This window comes from Aedes aegypti, chromosome 2 (assembly GCF_002204515.2).
Source record: "Aedes aegypti strain LVP_AGWG chromosome 2, AaegL5.0 Primary Assembly, whole genome shotgun sequence".
In the NCBI taxonomy this organism is placed as follows: domain Eukaryota; kingdom Metazoa; phylum Arthropoda; class Insecta; order Diptera; family Culicidae; genus Aedes; species Aedes aegypti.
This window is the reverse complement of record NC_035108.1, coordinates 126,233,975-126,254,619: the sequence shown is the minus strand read 5'-3', so window position 1 is coordinate 126,254,619 and position 20,645 is coordinate 126,233,975. Positions and strand designations below refer to the sequence as shown.

The 20,645-nt window shown below is 36.2% G+C and overlaps 2 protein-coding genes and 1 long non-coding RNA gene across 5 annotated transcripts in view; all 3 read left to right on the top strand.

Moving 5' to 3' along the window:
- Nucleotides 1-156: 156 nt before the first annotated feature.
- LOC5571184 (FAD-linked sulfhydryl oxidase ALR) lies at nt 157-1,193 on the top strand. Its single transcript, XM_001653451.2, is given in 5 exon segments — nt 157-455; nt 457-684; nt 918-931; nt 934-1,053; nt 1,056-1,193. Coding segments are annotated over 5 exon segments (531 nt in total). The 5' UTR covers nt 157-309; the 3' UTR covers nt 1,079-1,193.
- Nucleotides 1,194-15,217: 14,024 nt separating this feature from the next.
- Nucleotides 15,218-15,709, top strand: LOC110675320. The gene is made up of 2 exons (XR_002499369.1): nt 15,218-15,342; nt 15,411-15,709. It is a non-coding gene; the product is annotated as an uncharacterized LOC110675320 (long non-coding RNA).
- A 1,807-nt stretch (nt 15,710-17,516) lies between these two features.
- The window catches only part of LOC5578606 (kinesin-like protein KIN-7O), a 50,607-nt gene continuing 47,478 nt past the window's right edge, over nt 17,517-20,645 (top strand). The window contains exons 1-2 of one of the 3 annotated variants that reach the window (XM_021842250.1): nt 17,517-17,679; nt 17,901-18,111. In XM_021842250.1, coding sequence (XP_021697942.1) covers nt 17,973-18,111 — 139 coding nt within the window. In that variant the 5' untranslated portion in view covers nt 17,517-17,679; nt 17,901-17,972. Of the gene's footprint in view, nt 18,112-20,645 lie in introns of all 3 variants that reach the window. The other 2 variants (XM_021842249.1, XM_021842248.1) reach the window with 2 other exon arrangements.

Sequence of the window (20,645 nt, the reverse complement as noted above, 5' to 3'; positions counted from 1 at the left end):
TCTCTGTCAGATTTTGTTCGCGTCGCCGCTCCCTGTGAATCAAACGACCACTTTTCTTCTCCGTTTTTATTTTTCCGTGTATTACACTCGCGCCGCCGCTAAATGTCGGTAAGGAAGATTAACGAAACATATTAATCACCCCTCGATCAGTAAATAGTGAAACATTTCACCACAGCTGACGCAAATTACACAAATTACATCACAAACAGAAGAGTGATGTATTTTATGCGGTTTCGGAGTAAAACATTCGACGTGCCCGGCTTTTTTAAAATTTATTAAATTAGATTCAAGTTGTGTTATAAAGCAAAAATGCCAGCTGAGGGACATCAACCGATGGACGGGAAAGAAAAGGTCCCATGCCGGACGTGTACAGATTTCAAATCGTGGTCCAAAATGCAGCGGAAAACTCTGTCCACAACAAGTGCGAAACCTCCCACTTCAGAAGTATCGCCCCAATACTGCCAGTAGCACCGGTGGACATGTTCCGGAACCGAGTGCACTCCCGAAACACTGCCCCCTGGATAAGGAACGCCTTGGGAGACACACATGGGGCCTGCTGCACACCATGGCTGCCTACTATCCGGATGATCCTTCGCCACAGGATCGAACCAACGTTCAGAAGTTCTTCGACGCATTTGCCAAAGTGTATCCCTGCGAGTACTGCGCCAAGGATTTCCAAAAAGAGTAAGCATTAGGGTGTCCCAGAGAAAAAAAATCATGTTCGGGAAAGTCATGGTGCTCAGTTCTAGAATGAAAAATAATACCTTTATGCTTGTATAGCATTTTTGTAGAATCGAATCAAATTTCAACCAAATCATTCAGAGGTTCCGCCACACTGATTTATAAAAAAATGCCCTTTTTTTAATAGCACTTGTAATTTGACTTCAATTCCACTTATTCGAACCACGTATTTTCAGATTGAAGGATTCGCCACGGAAACCAAGTCCCAGCATACGTTGTCCCAGTGGCTCTGCCGGATGCACAACAAGGTCAACGTGAAAATAGGGAAACCCGAATTCGACTGTTCCAAGGTGAACGAGCGCTGGAGAGACGACCAGCGGATGGATCCTGTGATTGAACTACCTAGAATATAGTTACAGCCTTAGTTTAATTAATGATGGTGGGAAAACGAAACCGGTATAGCAGCACCCAATCAAATGGTATTCAAAATACAAATTGTTTTATGTTACGAATATGTGTCATGAAATGGTTTTTTGCTACAGTAGAAAGCCTCATGAGATCACTGGTGGTGGTTGGTCCCTACTAATAAATCCTACCTCCGTCGGGGCTACCCCGTTTGGCATAAAGTCATTTGGCATAAAGCCATTTGGCATAAAGTCCGTTTGGCATAATGGTCATTTCGCATAATGGTCATTTGGCATAATGGACGTTGGCATAAAAGAAAAGAAATTAAAAAATTAAATAATGCTACTTAAAAGAAGATCTGGTGATCAAAAGAAGGGAAATTCGTCGATGAAAGTGTTAGTACCGTGAGGGCACCTAACTCTGCGCAGCTCATAACTCTGCGCACTTTTACCAAAATCTGGTAAAATACTTAAAATTTTTGTTTAAACTTTTTTCCATATATTGCTACAATAGAAACAAAAAACGCGAAAAATTTTCTTGGCAAATTTACGTTTATTACTTTAATCTTCTATATAAATAAAAATGGAATGGTGTTTGTATGTCACGAAATGGCTTCAGAACGGGTCAAAGGATTTAAATGATTCTTCCTTCGTTTTGTTCGTCAAGGGTTCCGACGTGTTTGTGTGTATAAAAATCCAGGATATTTACCGGGAATGTCGGAAAAACGAGCGTGAACGGAACTGTCATTTTGTATGGGATGATCCATGACGTTTTTCAACAGCCTACTTGATAGCAAGACGAAGTTTGCCGGGACCACTAGTAAAAAATAAAATAGCATTAAAAATATTGAAAAACGTCCAAATTGACTGCCCGTTAGCAAAAATGCTAAGAGAGTACCTCATCACTTAAGTCATTTGAAGCAAATTAAAGAGAATATACTTCAGATTTTTAGTATGTAGGCACTAGTTTATTTATCGAGCAATCATCACTGGTAAAGTGCAACTTATTTTCTCTTCATTTTCTTTTTCTTCTTAAGTGCGCATAGTAAGGAACCATTTTTTCAACTATGTTCCTTACTATGCGCAGCAGTTATAAAACGTTATTTTCAACATACAATCAACCCTCCAGAGGTCGATATTGAAGGGAACCATTGTCTTGTCGACACCATTTAGATATGGAATAGAAATGCTTTGGAAAATTGTTTGAGGGGACCATCATAGTAAGGGAAGATAAAAAATGGCGTCCATCAATAATTTAGAGATTTCTACACTCCGTCCCTCCAATCCCCTGACGCCTATTTTTACAAGTACCTAATTGTCCATATTTTCGTAGACTCCTCCTCCCCTGAAACGATGACGTAATTTTTGAATGCTCCCTAAACCATCCCTAATCAAAATCATTTTGATTTTTGTATAGTTTTCATGAAGTCAATAATCGAGTAATGGAAACAATCGAGGTTTAATTAGTATTCTGCTAATAGAAACGCCAATAAAGTACTGGTTTATTGATCTGCAATACGAATCGTTCATGTAATTACGTCAACGCCTTATACAGAGGCGACGATATCTTCTCGATTTGAGGATGAAATAGATAACATTAAGTAATTGGATATATCCTTTCGCTTAAACTCATTCTTCGTAATTTACATAACGATATCGTATTTAATTATACGACTATTCGTAATACACAAACCAGCACCTAGGTTTTTTTTCCCCCCTTTATTTAATTATCTTCAAAACCCGGATCCGACCCGAATCCAGAGACAATTATTTAATACCCCGAACCAAAGTAAATTTGGTTTTTATATTTTTAGTGAAAACACATAAACAGACAAAGCTAACTTTCCTTTACACGCTTAGGGTGAACGCAAAAAAACGTAGTTTGTACCCTTTTTGTATGTTCTAGATTTAGAAAACCAAAGCTAATTACATGCTTTGGAAGTAATATGATGATTTCGATTATTTTGAGAGTTGCACTTAATGGCATTCAGTATAAGTAATTATCATAGATTGAGTTATAAATAAAATTCACTTCACTTAGTAAACTTCTATGTAAGAGACATTCCACGCTCCACTGGGGATTAAAGCCATAATAAAGCAAGAAAATGAATATTAATTCAAAGTTCAAATGCTAGTAATGCTTTTAGTAAAATACTTAAACTGTTATAAAGAATTTATCGAGTGCGCAGAGTTAGGAACCTAAATGCGCAGAATAAGGAGCATTGCAAAAATGAGTGCGCAGAATTAGGAACACGGACACCCTTGAGAAAAATTAAAAATTTGCAATCAAAATCATTACTTAGTAAAGCTTTTATATTTTTCCTTATACATAAGATCAATAAGTATTTGCTCCCAAATTTCAGAGTATTGTGTTTTGTTTTCAATTAATTACAGCTGTTTGAAAATTTGAAAAGCCTTAAGTGCGCAGAGTATGGGCTTTCACGGTAGTTATAATGCCAAGGAAAGAAGGCAAAATTGTCAATGAAAATCTTAGAAGTCACAATGCAAACCACTAGTTAACAACGTAATGAGAAAGAACAGCCTATGACCAAAAGAAGGGAAAATCACATATGAGAATGTTAGCAATGGTAATGCCAAAAGCATAGCAACTCAGTTTTTCATGATTATGCCAAACGTCCATTATGCCAAATGACTATTATGCCAAACGACCGTTATGCCAAATATATTTATGCCAAACGGCTTTATGCCAAATGACTTTATGCAATGACGTTTTCAATTATGTTATGACGTTGTATCCACCCGCTTGAATGCCAGGTCCGCCCTCGATGGTGATCCGTTCTGGTCACGATCTTCAGATTATCGTGATTCGTCAACATTCTTATTGATAAAGTGGGGGACAGGCTTGAAGTGGTGTTTGAAAGAAAAGAATGTCAGAACAGGTATCCACCGGCGACGCCAAACGGACCAACGTAATGTGGTGTAATTTGGGATTTGTGGATTGAATACTGATATATTTTGCCAAGCATCAATATGGGTGACTTCCGAGGATAGCGAAACGTAAGAGGGGTTATGACAAGGTTGTGGGTAAATCCATCACATTGGGGTTGTGACTCTGTGTCTTGTCAGGAATAGGGTCTGATTGGTATTGTAGTATGCAATAGAGTCATACATTCCGAGATAGACAGACTTAGAGGAAAGAAGTTTTGAACGTAAGGCAGCAGCACCTTGGATCTTGGAGGGCGCAGGTCTGGAGACCCGGATAAAAACGTATCATTCAGTGAATGGAATAAACCATTAATGTACAATATAACGTATTAGATACAATACAGCGTATTGTAATTGAATGTCGAAGCAATATTATTCTTGTTTGGATATATAATTCAAAAACAATATAATATATTGTAACAGAACATTGTATTGTTTTTAATTGGTTTTATACCTTACAATTTTGGTCAAATTCCTATTTTTGCGTAAAACAACTGTTGCTTTTTTCTATGTAGCTTTGCTGAAAGAAATAAACAAAACAAGTTCAGAAAGCAAGAAATGTTGGGTGAAAAATATTCAAAAAGTAAAAATAAGTAGTTTTTTAGAAGTCACTTGACATTAGCTGTAACGACGAATGCAACCATGATACAGTTCGTTGAATTGTTTTTGTATTGTACAACAATACACGAACTGCTAATTAAGACAATACATGAACATTATATCGTATTGTATTTTTAAAATGTTTGTATGAGAAAATATCTATATTTGTATTGTTACGATACTTAACCACCCATACATTATATTGCAAAAATCTCATATACCGTACAGTGAACTGTTCAAAACAAAATATTGTACTGTAATTGTATTGTCATTTTACATATACTGTATTGTATTTCCAATATATTGAATGGTACTGTTACAATACGTTATATTATTTTTGTATTGTATTTTTTATTCGGGGAGTTGGGCAGCTGTTTATGCTGGGTTACATTACGTTACATTACGTTACATTACGTAGAAAGTGGAATCTGTTTTGCCTCGCATAAATTATGGGAGGTATTTGAAAATGGTTTCTGGTCCAGATTGTGTAACGCAAGAAAGAATCTTTAGCTCTGCGTTTAGGAGGTTATTATAGAGCAGGGTCGAAGAGAGGATGAATATTTGATCACTTAAACTTTACGCTGCAAGATATTCGTAGTCGTTTTTCGTTTTTTTTTTTCTGATGTACAGATATAAACAGGTATATTTAGCCTAAATAATGAATAATCATACGCGTAGAGCCTACGGGTCATGAAGTTAGGATTGAAATCAAAATAATATTGCGCATTTCTTTCACACCACAGGGTTATCGCAGAAGTTTTTACATGTGCGGAGGTGCCGGTAGAGGTGCGCGATTGCGTCGAGTCGGGTCGGTGTTTTCAGCGGACTCATATTTCGCAAATCGAAGAATGAGTGCTCTGATGGCATCAACATGATTCGATGCGGTCCCACACTTTTATCTGTGCTTTTGCACTTGTCTTATTAAATAGGAATACTTTGTGTTAGGGAAAGTGTAGGAGAATAAATTATGATTTATTAGAATTTCTGATAGAGGCATAGTATTGAAAGCTAATGGGGATTTTGACGGTTTCGATTGGCGGGCTTACCGCCTACTCGCATTTCTCCCTTTCAGGATCTCTACTCACAACAATAATTATTTAACACAAAACTAATACCAGATGGGCCGCCATTCTGTGGAGTGGTGTGGCCCCTTCCTTTCCTTCGTGCTTATTCTGCGCGGCGTGTGAGTCGAGACGACTCGCTCTCACCGCGAGTGACGTGAGACGACTAATGTTAATCAAATGGGAGCGAGTCGACAATTGTCACCTCATTCGACTCGTGTCACCTCACACGCCGCGCAGAATAGGCACGCTTGTTTTCTTATCTTTCCAGAACAACCGAAATGAAGAAGGAAACCTCCAAGCCATTGTGGAGAAGTGATGTCACAACTGGAAGATGTGCAAACCCGGCACGCAAATATTCCCACCTTAAGGTCGTTAACACGTAGAAGGTCGTAAATCGGTGCATTACAATTTGATTACATGGATAATAATAACTATTTACACCCTGACAGAACTGCCTATCTCAAAAATAGGTAGAAGGGCGGGACGATGGTGCGAGCCTACCCACTCTGTCATCGGTGGGCGTCGGGCGTGCTAACTGGTATAGCATGGCCTATGGGGCTCTGCCTGCACAAATCATGTTTTCTTTCTTTTTCACTTTTTTGTGAATTTGCTAACAACAATGCCATTAAAGTAAATCCAATACAAGAATGCAGTGCAGAACCTCATAACGCCTTTTTCGGTAAACGTATTTCCCAGCGTGGGGTTTATAGGGATGTTTGTGTAAACAACGCAGATTGGCCATGGCTAGGGGGTGCGTTGATATTAGCAGTAGAAAGCCTCATGAGATCACTTATATTTACAAAAGTGTGCAAACTCGGTACTTTTTCGATTGCAGCCGATATTTTATTGGCATTTTCGAAACACATTTCTTCCTTATGATTCTGGAAAAGCCTTATCAACCTGATCTAAAGCGAACATGCATGTGTGGAAGGGAGTTAAACTAAATTAAAGTCGGTAAGGGCCCACAAATGTCGAGTTAATGTTATAAGCTACAATTTCAATCATTGGTGCGGGAAGTGGGTAGCACAGGTAGGACACGTATTACGCACAAAAAGACCTGAGTAGGACAGTCAAAGGATTGTCCTACCCACGATTTAACACAAAAAAAAAACAAAATCAGCAGAAAGCTAGGAAATAAATTAAACTATTCACCATCTGTAAATATACATATAAACTCGATCAGCTCCGTACTTATTCTTTTGGAGGATGGAAGAAAATATAAAATTTTTCATGGTATTCTCATGCCTAGTAAAGCGTGACATGGTTTGTGCATGACCCCCAAAATGTCTGGCTCATGAGAAAACGTCCTCATTTTCTCCTGGAAACCAAAACTTCTTTTAGGAGATCTCTGAACAAATTTATTTTATTTTTTATAGGTGTTTCTCCAGCATTTAATCCAAAAAATCCCATACAATCTTCAAAAGTTAATGTTGTTAATGTCCAATGTTTTTCGAGAAATTTCTTAAGAATATCCTACGGACTACTACAAACTTGAAAAATATATGACTTTCTTGAAAAAAAAAATTCAAAGAATTTTTGGACGAATTCAGATGATTTCTGGAATAATCTTTGGGGAAATTTCATTTCTTCTTGGAAACATCCAGGATGAATTCTTGAAACATCCTAAACAAAATTCTTGGAGAAATTCCATAGGAAAATTTATGGAGAAATTCATTGGAAAATAATCACTAAATGAACTCCTTCATAAATTTCCGAAGTAATATCTGAACATATGAGCAAATACCTGAATGAATTTATGATGAAATTCCTATTAAAAATCATGAAAAATACATTCAGTAATACTCATTGTAATGTCACGAGGAATACTCAAAAATGTCTTAGATCTTAGAGAAATGTTTGCTCTGATGCTATGACGAATCGAACTTTTATCTCATGATTCCTATTAGGTTACGTTTTGTTTTCTTGGTTCCTGTTTGATCTCTTTTCCGTCTCTTTTTGGGTCCTTGAAGATCTGTTTCCATCTCCTAATTTCAGGCAAGTAGTTTCCTAGTTTAAGGCACTCAGTCACTACCAGCCATGTAAATACGAAAAAATGCATTTTTGTGGTGACGACTAGCATGTAAATCCCTACAGCACTGGAATGTCAGTGACAAAATCCTAGTTTTGGGAAAATCTACGTTGAAGTTGTTTCAGCAATTTTTATTTCATACAAAACAAGCCAAAAAAACAAGCCAGTCTTAGCCTTGACATGAACCAGCCTAAAGCTGAAAATCTCTTAAATAAAGATACCGTCGATGGGGGTGACAATGGGTCTAGGGGGTGAGGTGGGTCAAAACGGAAAAATATGTTTTGTGAAATATTTCAGCTAATAACGCTGATATTACTAAAATTTATAATTCATATGTTAGGGAACATATTATTACACATAATTCATAACAATATACATATTTAGAAATAGTAGTTTTGTATACTACATCAATAAACTTGCATGTTGAAACTAGATAAAATTTACAACATTAAATTTCTCCTGTACAAAGTATCACGCATGTACTCTAGCCTCTATCGTTGTATTAGTAGAATGTTGAAAGTCTTTTCATTATACATCACAGGTATTTTCCGGAATCTGTTTGATTTTCTCATAAAAAATCATTTTTTTCTGTACGATGTCTAAAACATTGAAAATGGGGGTGAGATTGGGTCAAGCAAGAACGATAGTTAATGAAATTCCAAGTCCACTTCTTTGACATTTTACGGTGCCGGGTGTTCTCTTTTTCATTAAGATGTGTTTATTTTTTCTAAATACAGGATCTCTGAAACATCAAACAAGTCTACTTCAGTATTCCGTGCATTGAATAACAATACAACGCATTTTGACAACTTCTCAAACCAGCAACTGTGTTTCGTGCGCAGCAACATCGTAAATTTTTATCAAAAGGGTGTTTTTTTTTCTAAATTTGATTATTTATCAGTGTTTTCATATTATAGAAACATCTCACGGAAGTACAAATGAGTTGGATCGCTGAAATACTGGGATTATGACGTCAACTTCTGCCTGAAATTTATTGATCGTGGAATGTCGCACCGAAATTTAACTATTTGCGAAGGTTTAAAATAATCACTGTTTCAGTACACCTTTGGGGAAACTGAATGGGCTTTATAGCAATGGGATGAGACTTTGAAGACAATTTGAGGGTAAAACCAAGAAAATTTATGTAAACTTGACGATAAATGTTGGGTTTACGTATTTTTCTCATAGCTCTTCAATTTTCAGTATAATCTTTCTTTTAAGTGGGTTTATCATACTTGTGAAACATCTTAGATATCTTTTTGCCTTGTTTGCATCGTTTTTTGTCAAAATTTTTCAGTTGTGAATGGTTTTGAAATCATATTCTCAAAAACAAGTTATTTCAATTGCAGTGACCCAATGTCACCCCCTCTATGGGGTGAGATTGGGTCATTTTTCATTCACTTGTGGTGCCGCTGTGAATAAATATTTGTCTTTAATTTTTGAACAGTTGTTAATGTACCATCAAAGTACATATACACCAAATTTGACGTTTATTGGAGTTAAATTGCGATAGTTATTCAAAAAATAAATCGCACATTTCCCTTTTTGACCCATTGTCACCCCCAACGACGGTAATAATAATAATAAGCCAATCTTCTAAAAATTATGTTATTTTCTGTGAGCGGAAAAATCACCTGAAAATCATTCTAAGGATATTATAGGAAGAGTATGATTTCCTCAAAACAAAGTCAAAACCGTCCAAAATATCACTCTCACTTCTTTGTGTTTGACACTTTCAAATATAGTAACTTTTAATTTCTAGTCTAGTATTCCATAGGGTTAATTTTTTTCTTAGCTTCACAAAATATAAGCCAATGTTTGTCCTACCCATGGTTTCGAACGTGGACGCGCCTCTGATTTCAATATGGCTCTATAGAGGGGCCCTTTTCCTTTTCAATCATTTTATTTGTACATGTACAGTAATGCTAGCTTTATGCACAGACATATTTTTTGAAGCGACCGTTAAAAAGGTGGTCGATGCACAATGATGAGAGGGTGACGTCTGTTTGTCTGTGCTTAAAAGATGGAAAAACTTCTAATGAAATCATTAAAAATCTGGAACCATATCATACCGTTGGTAGCCCCAGATGAAACAACCATGAGCTTTGAGTTTTGATGCAATGAGGGGAGTTCACAATCATTCTCTTGGAGCACTTAAATAGTGACAAACATTACGTCCCATCACATCATTAAAGTCAATTAATTAACTGATTAATTACAGTCAACTTTCGTTCGTTGCACTAAACCCGTGGCCCGATTAGTGAAAGACTTCACTAATCAGGCTAAGTTTGAGCTGTCAAAACACCGATTACAATAGAAATTCAGGGCTACCAACATTGACAAATTGCGGTTTATGTCAGAAAGTTACGCTTGCCTTCGTTTTAGGTGGGCTATAGCCCACTTAACGGGAGCCCAATTAGAACGAAGTGCAATAGACCTTTTCCGTCAGATCTAACCCCCAGTTTTTGTATTTTTATTCGAAAGACAATCATTTTTAATGAATGTTAACGCTTTCAGATTTTGTTTATATGCACTCCTGAATTTCTTACAAATTTTGAAAACATGGATACTCACCACATTTTGAAAAATATTTCGAGATGCGGCACAGTTTGTTCACCCCTACGGGTTTCAGCGTGGTGATTTTGCAACAGTTTTTCGATTCCACTCCTGCATTGGGATGCTTGTTTACATTTGGAAACGTCAAATCAGGTGCGCGCTCAAACTGACCGTGATCCCGGTCAGGGCGCCCCAAACAGGAGCGCCAACAACGAAACTAACCTGAAATTACTCATACAAACGTTTTGAACCAGGTTGGAACTGGCGCAACCCGTTCTGAATCACAGTTTCAACTCCAACCCGAATGGGGTTTGGGAAAATATATTTTCCTCCACAGATTCAAAATTCAAAACCACCCCCTAACAACAAATCTCTCATCCACCCAACAGTTACGGTACCGCTAGTTCTAGTAGACGCTATTTTACTATTCATGCCGGCAAATGGCTAAATCTATCTGTTGGCTGTTGATCCGGAATATTTCCGCCTTGAGGCAGCAAGAGCCGCGCAAGGAAATTTTGAGCGGCTGTTGCTGCCTCTAGGCGGGAATCTTCCGGCTTATTCAATCATCGTCGGCACAAAACAGAGAGATCAGGCATCTGTCGACTACAATCCTTGCGTTACAGAACCGTCTAGTGTTAGTCGGGTGCGGGCATAACCGTCCGAAGCGGTGAAGGTGGTTTCCACGGTGAATACGGAGACTTCAGGAACCGTGAAGGAAGGAGAGAGCGAAACCAGCGGAGCCCATTATGATGAATGAAAACATAAACAAAAATCATCTGGTCATGTCAGCTGATCTTAAATTCACCACAACGTGGTGGCAAACCATAGGGGAAAAAGGGGTCTGCATTTTTTTGAGGTGAAACAAATTGTAGGGGACCGAGTGGTGAACTAACGTGCCGCAAGTTTTTCATTGTTTTCTAATAGTTCAAGGTTCCAAAACATATCGGTTCCTTAGGAAAGTTTGTTCAATAAATTGACAGAAAGCATATAGGCCAACAAAAATTTTCACGGAAATGGTCTATTAAACGTAGTGCAAGGAACGAAATTCGACTGTATTGGGTAACACCTAAGAATCTTACACATAAATGTTGTAGTAATTTGATAATTTTTTGTTCGTAATTCGGCCAAACGGCGTTCGGCCAAATGGCCGGACACTCATCCCAGAGGCCTGGAAAACCTTTCAAGTGGTTCTCTGGAAAAGCCTGGAAAACCTCCATCAAAAGCTAACTCTTTCCGCGCCTTAGCTTTGGCGTCATGTCTCCGTAAAAAGTAACAAGACTATGGTTAAAGAATAATTGAAAGCTATGTTGAACATCACTAGCTTATTTCTGATGAAATTTGCGGATTTTGGAGAAGTAAGGGCACCCTAGACGCACTCCATCTGCTAATCGACGAAGTGCAGGGGCCTTCCCAAGGAACAATTGGTAGCTTTTAAGATACTTACGTGTTTAATACAAGCTGCATAGCAGCAACCATTGCTGAACAAATTTTAAGTTGACTCATTAATTGAATAATATTAATTCCGCTTATAAAAAAGCTGTTATTCCACTTGCAGTTTGTGTTTTGCATAAGAGCTGAATAAACCTCAAAAAATGCAAATATAGTAGCTTTTGTTCTACAACACATAAGAAGTTTAACAATTGACTGATTAAAAGCTTCTATAGGTTGTAGCCATCATTTTAGTAGCATATTGAACATTTGATTAACAACAAATCGTACAAAAGTTTCAGTGTCTAATACTTAAAATGTTGACCAGCATGATTAGTAAAACTTATAAACAACGTGAATAACAGTATATGAGTATGCTCTTATTCAAGCAAAACATATTATGTCTTTTTATGTTATTTTCAAATGTTTCAAATGTTTTTCAAATCAAATCCAAGACGTGTGTGCGATAGATGGATTAACGTGATGGACGTAATAGCGACGTAATGGATCAACGAGGGTAAAGTTCGAATCACATTGGATTAAAAATATCAAAATTTAAATTTTCCAAATGTAGTGATCATCATCTGCGACGTTATTGAAATCGGAAAAAGTTACTAATCATAACATTTTTAATGATAATCGAAGTATAAACAATAATTTAACAATAGTTACATGAAAGTGGTTACCCAACTTACAGGCAAGTGTCACAAATAAACATACATAGTTAATTATTGTTGAATAATGGTGACAGCTGAAAAAATGCCCTACAAAGAGCTGAGAAGATGGTATTAAGATCCAAATTTAAGTCAATGTTCAACATTTTTCATTGGAATGAATAATAGTAGAATCAACACTTATTAAACTTCTCCAAAGAATCTCTGCCGACTTGTCGAATTGTTTTACTAATGAGTTGAACAAGTCATTTTTCCTTCTATTAAAGAGCCAATATTCCACCAAACAAATATAATTGTGTAAACAGATGTACAGGAGACGAACTAACGTTTTGGTTGCTTCGCACTTCAGCTGTTTCCATGTTTAACATGAACATGATTTAAAGCTGAATAGGTATTTTATAAAATCCTAATACAACATAGATATATCATCCGAGAAGGTCATCCAAAGAAGTCCAAAATAACGATTACTAAACACATTGGTTCAGCAACAAAGAAGCTCTACAAAAAGAGGTCACACCATAGCCAAATTTTGAAAATTGAACAAAATATCTAAAAATTGCGTTGAAATCCTAATATATTGCAATGTTCAACTTACTAATATTAATTATTATTTATCTTCATTTGAAGTGGCTTTTCGCCCTTGGCGAATTCGCCACTACTACTAATATATAAAAACATGTTGATACAATAATAACTGATGCTTTCTCAATACAATATTTAAAATGTTATAGATGTTTTGCTGTTTACAAAATATTTTGAATCAGTTCCTGACATAAGGGATTATTGATGAAATATATTTTATATTGTATAATGTTTAATAGATGGAAAAAGTACGACAAATAATTAAAATATTACCCTAGTAGAAATATTATACCATTTAATAAATGAATTTAGTATAGTTAGATGAACAATTCAATTAAAATTTAACAAGTTAAAACTTATTATGAAATTCGATTAATCATTTTAGACTGTTTTTACCTTGTGAATAAACTTTATTTTTGAACCAGAATTGAAATAAATTTTTCTCACTGTGCGCTATAAATAAGCCGACTGAGTTCAGCTCGCATCAGTACTGAACAGAGCAGAAGTAATGCGCTTATTCAGTTGTGTGATCAGCATAGCACGTGTTGATTTAGTTATTGTTGAATAGAAGCTCAAGCATGATCAATAATCAGCTACAAGAGGTTTATATTGGGCACTGGAAGGCTGATATATGAATATCAAGATGACGCAGAGTGGCAAGGTATACCGCTGACGATGGAAGGTCTCGAGTTTGAATCCAGTATTCGGTATTATTAAAAGTGTGGTTATTTATTCATGGTAAGGGTATACAACTGCATTTGATGTATACAGTGTTAGCTATTTTAGTCATTTATTTTGTTTTCAATCAATTTTGTGGCAGTTGAATAAAAGCTGAGATGAATGCTTATGAAGCGATTTTGAAGTTGTAGAATAAAGTCAATATACAACGACACGCTTTATAACTTCTTCCCAAATTGTGTGAACAACGCCTGAACAAAGGCTTTCACTTGGAAATAATTAAAATGTTGTTTAACATGATGCTGAATTATACAGCAATAATGAAGTTTGTTAACTAGCGTTGTTAAATCATTAATCCTTATTAAGCTAAGTGAAACCTGAATAAACATCATTACATATATGATTACAGTCACTAAATGATAAGAAGCTTAATAATTTTCGCCAGATTTGCTTGAACAATGTGTGCGTAGCAGCTGCAAAGTAATATTTATAAAGCAAATATTCAGTATGTAGTGTGAAAAATTGCGTTAATAAATGATTATAAAATAGGCAAATGTTGTCTTGGGTTCCTTAGCCCGAGTGGTTAGAGTCGCGACTACAAAACAAGCCATGTGGAGGTGTCTGGGTTCGATTCCCGGTCGGTGCAGAATCTTTTCATAATGAAAATTTCCTTGACTTCCCTGGCCTTGAGTAATTATCGTATCTGTCACACGATATACGAATGCAAAAAATGGCAACTTTGGCAACGAAAGCTCTCAGTTAATAACTGTTGGAAGTGCTTAAAATAGAATAGAACTTGATTGATGCAATAGTTTATTTTTGTGATTTCCATACTACACTTCAAAGTGAAACCTTTTATTCCCACAGCTTTGTTCCATAAAATGGGGTGAAGTTGATCACTTTTGAGCGATTCTGTTTTATAATCAGTAGTAGGATGCATGTATTCTCATCCAAATATTTTTTAACCTTTAATGGTTGGATGTTTTATCGAATAATACAAACGAAATGTTTATGAAATTTTATCCTATAATAAAAACATTTTTTAGAAATCAACAAGTGGACATTTTGATTCCGGGGTGAAGTTGATCAATTACTGCGACAGGTTTCCTAAAATCAAAAACACATGCTATTTACTAAATTTGGGGTCACTAATAATCACATTAAAACGCCTGAAGGTATACAATTTACTTTGAAATTGGTAACTCGCCCACAAAAATAACTTTTATTTTCCCTGAAAATGAATTTTTATCGTCAAAGCAAATTTAAAACAGAGTTTACAGAACATATAAGGAATGTATGGAACAGTTTATCAAAATGGTGTCTTTACACTGAAATCAAATCTCCATTATATTTTATGTGCAGAAACCAGATAGATGTTGAATTTGTGCTCAAATTTGGTTTTATGTGCCGCATATAAATTTTAGTTGGTAACATAAAATACAATGTCAGTGCACATAATCTTCACTTGCGTTCTAATGCATTAAAAAGGCCAGATTGTTACAACCTGTTCATGTTTCAAATCGAATTCTATAATACTCGCAGAGCAACGGGAAGAAAACATGTCAATTTCGCATCATCCTGCTAACACGATTTGTGGTTTTGAAGTTAATTGTTCTTTTGTTTAAAAATATGATTTTATTCTCAAAAGTTCTATTGGAACGACTGAATCGACGGATTATGGAGTTTTGTTTGACTAGACGGTAGGTTTCTTTAAGTGAAAATGTTTGAAAACAATATATTGACGAATCAGCCATTTATTTCTTTCCAGAGAATCTGACTGTACCGAATTCAAATTCTGCGACGGTGGACGACATGGACTGCAGTAAAAACTGTGCCACGCTTCTAGAACGTTTAAGGATTCGCCTATTCCGAATAGATACCAGCGCAAACTTCCACATGCTCTAGCTCTACCCGTACTCCGGCATGAATACTTTCTCATCAACCCTACCGTGAGCAGCGTCACCATAACCAAGGCTACAAACTTTCTGCCGAATATCCACTAAAGTCCACCAAAATGATTTCATTGAAGTGAAAATAAACATGAGATTGAGTTCAATTAACCGTAAAGTGTTTAATTAGCTTTTATTCTTGTTTTAATTAAAAAATAATAGGGGGGAATAAACATTTGGTCGCTAATCAAATATATTGGCTAGATTTTATAAAAATTACATGCGGTTGCATATAATTTATAGAGGCACTCTATCTGAAATCTAAGGGTAACAGAGCATTTAATTTTATGTGCAGCATTAATACAGTCCAAATGCAAAGCTTGATTGTAAAAATATATGTGCGCTGCACATATAATCTAGTTGGAGATTCAGCTCAGTGTTGGCAATGGTCGAATGTTTGGAGTAGAACCCTTCAACAGTTCATCGAACATTTCCTTAAAAATCTGTTTCCATGGTATAGCTATCTTGAACGGCAAACCGAATTTAGAAACGTCAAGACCAGCTATCAGGTAATGTGATATAACAGAAGTTGTGATATTGAAAACGGATCATAGCTCTCTTGGCAGTTTATACATGTGGGTACGGAAATGATCAACTTCTCCCCGCTGATCAACTACTCGCCGAATTACTGTTCATAAAAAATTGAATCGCTAAAACGACGCCTTGATAAAAAAAAAAAGTTGCTTCAATAAGATTAAATTGTTCGAAACAAAGTGATTTTGAACTTCAACTGTAAATTAATAGTAAGTTGACTGTATATCAGTAATTTTATCATTTAATGTGTTAAGTTAGATAACGAGCGTATGATTTTTGTTTTCTTATTATATTTAGCTCATCGTGCCAATACTATTCAGCCAATTTTTGTCGAAAATCGGTGAATTATCTGTGTTATCCTGGGAAAAAGGGTGATCTGGTTTCTTCAACAGATCCCTTTTTACCTCATTCTTGTGGGAGATAACATTGCGGTGTTTTATCAAACGCGATTGTTTCTTTCCTACACCATTCGCCGCGTGGAATTTCGGGCAAATGCGCGTTTTTGGACACTTTACAACAGCCGCGCGGTGTATCATATCCTGCGGACCAGTCAATATCTAGGGTAACGGTCGTACTTTGGACCCCTTAAGGAAGTGATTTAAGTTTTTTGTCCCAATTAATTAATTGCACAGCGCAACTGGCGCAACCAAAACAAAGAACACGCCAACATACGAAGAAAAACTTCCTCTACGAGATAAAATTGCCCACACGGTCATGTAAAATTCAAAAATCGTCGAAAATAATTGAATTGTGAAGCACTGTTTTTTCATTATTTTGGACACACCAATACATTTTGGACCCTCAAAGGCTCAAAGTATATATTTTGGACCCCGATTGACAATGGAAAACCGAAAAAAATTCTATGCTTTTAGTCCAGAAATTTGAAAAACGTTTTTGTTTACATTTGAAAAAATTCTGACGGCTTCACTTTCTGTGTGTAACGTGTTGTAACGGTTGCATGGGTGAACCGATTGAATTAAATTAATTTCAGATAAAATAAACACATTTTCTGTGTACAAACGGTCGATGCAAGTGCGGAATAGGCCTATCTTTTTAAATGACATGCGAATTTAGTTGGTCTTCAGATTTTTACTGGGATATTTGCAAGAAAATAGCCCAGGGGGTCCAAAATATATATAGGTCCAAAATACATTAATTACCCTATCTCTATAATTCAACGCAGAGTTACGTCGAATCCTGAAAGTATAAAAAAATCGATCATAGCAAAAACAAATCGATTTTAACCCGCGAATCGCCCAATGCTCCCAAAACCGAACGACGGAAATATTTCAAATTGATCGCTCAACTATTTTGCTCGTTTTCGACGTTTCTCTCTTTTGTGTTTTCCCTTCGCATAAAAAAAAAATACAAAGACGTCTCGCTTTGGCAGCGCAACGTTTTTTCTGTTGGCTCAGTTTAAAAATATCCCGCGAAGCGAAAAGGAAGAATAACATTTTCGTTGTGTTGTTAAGCGAGTTTTTTGTTCTGTTCTTCGCGAGTTTTGAATAATATTCACAGGAAGAATACCTACCAACCTATCTAATTAATATCGTGGTAATATTTTCGTTTTTCGTGATTATTCATGTCGGTTTGCAATCAATGGTGTTGTGTTTAGGAAATTTGAAAACGCCTCTTGGAGATGGCGTTCAAATAAAAAGTGTGATTATCGGTTGATTGCGAATATAAAGAAAAATGTGCGTCGCCGGTTGAGGAAATATAAAGCGGTTCCATTGTTATCAGTGAGAAAAACGTGAAAATTTCTTTTGTTGCAACAGGTGATTCAGGAAACTGTGTTGGGAGAGGGAAAAACACTATTTTGAGTGGAAGATTTTGGACAGACTGCAACCATGGCCGATAACATCACGGTCTCGATTAAGGTCCGGCCGTTGATCAAACGGGAAAAGGACAGTAAACAAACGTCGCAATGGCGGATTCGGAAGAATACCATCGTGGCCGTCGAGGGAAATGGGGATCCGTTTGTGTTCGGTAAGTGTTACTTTCCTTTACCTATATAAAGTCGAGGTGACATGAATTCTATTTATGGAATATTACAATTTCAGAGGTTCCCAAACAGCTACATTGTGCAATTGTGCCAATTTTGAGTTCTTAAGTTAATAACAGTTTTCATTTGAGCAATTACCAGGTTGGTAGTATGTCTCTCCTTTTCAGATTCCTGGAGGAAGCGTTTCAGGAATTCTTGTAGTGATTTTTCCAAAGATTTCATCTGGAATAGGTACCTTCAGGAGCTCGCCCAGAAATCCTCTAGAGATTTCCCTCAATTTCCCTTACCTCCAGAAATTCTTCCAGAGATATAAGAATTTATCCAGGAATTACCCTGAATTTTATTTTATTTTCCACAAATTCTTCAAACAATTTCTCCATGAATAACTCTATCGAATCTTCCAAAGATGTAGAAATCTTTCTCACAAGAAAAAAATCAATTGTCCATTCTATAGTTTTTGAATAAATTTGTTAGAGTATTTTTCCAGAGAACTACAAAAACTCTTCAAGTAGTTCATACGTCGATTGATTTCTTCAGTCATTTTTATATGGATTGCTTTTCAAAATCATCAATGGTTTGTCTCAGGAATTGGTGCAGAACACCTCCAAGGATTATTCCTAGAAATCTGTTAAGATATCTCTTCCAGGAATTCCTCCAGCATTTTTTCTTGGTATTTTAAAAAGCTTCGTCTTGCAATCCTTCCAAACATTTATTGAATAGTTTCTATCAAATGAAATCTCCATGGGTTCTTCAAAATTGCATTTAAGGTGTTACACCAGCAAATACTACAACATTTATTCCAACCATGTCTTTCTAGACATTTTTTACAGAAAATCCTACAGGGTTTTATCCCATTTAATTATAAATTTATTTAGAAAATTCACCATGACTTCCTCAGAAATTATGAATTTCTTTCAAAGATTTAAATTTCAGAAATGTCACTCGGATTTTTTAGGGAATTTCTGCAACAATTTCTAAAAATAATCCTTGACGATTTCTTAGGGACACACCTGGAAACATTCCTGGATAAGTTCTCTGAGTTCCTTGGGAAATTTCTCGAAGATTTTCTGTAGGACTTTCAGAAGGAATCTCGAGAGGAGTCCCTGGACTACTTTCTGATAGTATCCTTAGAAATCCATAAAAAATCTTGAACGACAGTTTCGGAGAAAACCTTCAGAAATAAGTGGAAGCATTGCTGCAGAAATCACTGGTTGAATTCATTAGGATGTCCTGAATAATGTCTTGAACAAAATCCTAGCGAAATCGATGAAAAAAAAAAATTCATAAATTCCTGGTTATATTGGGATTTTCTTGCGAAATTTGTAAAAGAATCTATTTAAACAAATCCTGGAAGAGTGAAGACTGAAGTCTCTGGAGTAATTTCTGGAGTTTAGCCGTAATGCTTGCATGATGTCACGAGATATCCACAATAAAATTTGTAGAAGTAACATTTAAAAGAATTCTGGTCGGAATTTTTAATAAATCCTTGTTAGGAGTATTTTGTTGTCCATATATATCCGGTCTCCTTTTTTTACTGCGCGATTACCGCTACGGGTATAAGGCCTTCTAAACATAAAATTGTCATACCCGAATATCATTTCTGTTAAGGCCTCCGGGGATTTTATTAGAAGATAATCTCTACTGTAACTCATACAGCGATTTCTCCAACGGTACCAGCTTATGCCAGAGATTCCTCCAGGAAGAACTTTAGTTCGCCATGAGACATTTTGGACATATTCTGATAGGAATTCCTGCAAGAAAGGAATTCCTCTAGAGATTTCGCAATGAATTCCTGCAGAATTCCTTCAAGGATTCCTCCAGTAAAATCTGTACTAGGATTCTTTTAGAAAGTTCTCGAAGGATTTCTCCAGGATCTGTTTCAGGAAGTCTTCCAGAAATACTACGCAATTTTTCCAGAGGTTTCTCCAGTGATTTTCAAGCGATTTTCCTGATATTCCTTCATAGATTCCTCAAGAAAATCTTCCAGAGACTTCTCCAAGGATTCCTCCAGGAAAATCTCTTAACGTAGACCGGTTCAGAGGGGTACTATTTCTCTGATTAAATTATATAACAACCTTTGCTTACGTTCCAGAAAACCTCTGGAAACAACTGATTTATTCAAGAAAGGATTGCATATTGGAATACATTCGTTAATCCAAAAATGCTGAGTGGAAAAATCGGTCTCTGATTTATTGCTGTAATTCAGACCGTTGCATTTAATTTGAACCCTTTTGTTATCGACGTGAATTGAAAAGCTATTCGTAAGCAGTGAATGGAAAAGCTATTCGTAAGCAAAGAGTTCGTCCTGCTTCGATGCACTTGATGGTACCTAACATGTGCATCGTGACCTGCATATACCATGGTCTTTCCGAGATGAGCCAGCCTCGGGCTGCAAATCTCGTTAATAAAGATAATAATAATAATAATAATATACCATGGTTGCTATCAATAGATTTATGAGAGCAACTCAAAATATGTTGATACTACGACACTCTACAACGATTCTTCCAGAGATGTC